Here is a 1590-nt window from a genome sequence, read left to right as displayed (position 1 = left end):
CTAAAATGTTTTGGGCAGCTTGCAAAGATGTTGTTGGATGATCAGGATTTACGAGGAATGTTTGGGGGAGAAATGAGCTTGTATTTGTGACGGTCTTGTATGCTTTCCCAAAAGGCTCCGTCGCTTTTCCACAAAATCTCATCCAGCCTTCTTTTTTTGCCCTGTTGATTTTCTTTTTGTATAATGCAATTTCTTTTCGATATAATTGTTTTAGCCTTATTTGAGTGTCTGTATCATTTTCTCTTTCACACCTCCTCTTTAGTGCTCGTAGACGTTTCCTTTCTAACGTTAGTTCATCATTCCACCATGCGAGGTTTTGAATTGGTGAAGGTTTCACTTTTGGAAATGTCTGCTCACACATGTTAGTAATATATGTCATTAGTTCCTGGCATATTTGTTGGAGGGTTTTGTTGTCTTGACATTTCCTCAAATTGTATTGTATTGTTTCAATTACGCTTTTTGTTTTCAAGATGAAAACCTTTAGCTTCCTCGCTGTTATTTTATATCGTCTCTGTGGCTTTTGGCAAATAGTCACATTCGTTTGTATATAAATGTATTTATGTCCGCTGAGAGTCACTTTCTCATCCACTTTCCAAGATGTATTCAGTAGTGTTGCATGCGAGTTCGTAATAGTCACATCCGGCCATCCTTTCCCATAATCCGTCTCGAAGGTGGGAGGAGAATTACTATGGTTGAGAAAATATAAATTGTTCCTATTAGAGAAATCAATGAGCTTATTTCCTCTAGTATCTGTTCTATGGTCTTCCCCAGAGCGGGTGATGACTATTGAGGTCGCCGCACAACAATAAGTTCGCTTGTGTGGACAGTTTCAATAGTTGGTCCATTTCTTTAAGAACATTCTCAACACAATCTTTTGGTGAAGAGTACGCACTAGCTAATATTAGATCATGTTGAGGCTGTGAGATTCTAATCGATGTGATGTTGTTGCTCGTATGATATGTCATAGGGTGAATGTCTGGATTGAGCACCAGGATTGCCGCTTTCCCATTTCTGGACATCCATCTTTTCGGAAATCCGCGCAGTGGCTTCCCTGATATTCCTGGCTCCTGCAAGGCAATTATGTCAATCTTATCCTTGATTGCTGTATCTACAAGCAAGTTTATTGCCGCTCTAGTTCGATCTACATTTATTTGTAGTATTTTGAGATTGCCCATTGGAGATGGTGTCGTTGAAGAGCATTGAATTTGCTCTTGTCGACATAATCTTGGGTGTTTTTCCCGTCCGCTATTTTGACCTGTTATCCGGGAGTTGGCTATTGCTTCCTTGATGCTATCTTGAGGCATTGTATATCAAAAATGTAATATAAAAATAGTTATATATAATAAGCTACCTGACTTATATGTGTAGGAAAACGATGTGTTATCTTGTTATCAATTTTTCAAGTGTAACTTCAACTTGAAATTGTTCACGACTGCCGAACTTATCACCTTTGCAGCCGACGAGTCTGTACATATCAAAGTGATTTGACCTCTATGTTCATCTATTCTAGCAGTAGCAATGAGCTCCTGTAGATTGCTGTATTTTAACTGTTCTTCTAAGTCATTCATAACTTGCTTGATGTCCTTTTGG

The 1590-nt window shown here is 38.6% G+C and overlaps 1 protein-coding gene across 1 annotated transcript; it reads right to left on the bottom strand.

Annotated features, from left to right (window-relative positions):
• Positions 1–755: 755 nt before the first annotated feature.
• Positions 756–1304, bottom strand: LOC149065222 (uncharacterized). Its single transcript, XM_089254461.1, has one exon. The coding sequence runs from the start codon at positions 1302–1304 to the stop codon at positions 756–758; it is 549 nt and encodes a 182-aa protein (XP_089110587.1).
• Positions 1305–1590: the final 286 nt, after the last annotated feature.

The sequence above is a fragment of the Pholcus phalangioides genome, unplaced genomic scaffold (assembly GCF_987345545.1).
Source record: "Pholcus phalangioides strain wild (caught in Gottingen) unplaced genomic scaffold, Ppha-v1.0 ptg000041l_1, whole genome shotgun sequence".
Classification (NCBI taxonomy): domain Eukaryota; kingdom Metazoa; phylum Arthropoda; class Arachnida; order Araneae; family Pholcidae; genus Pholcus; species Pholcus phalangioides.
This window is presented reverse-complemented; position numbering and strand designations above follow the sequence as displayed.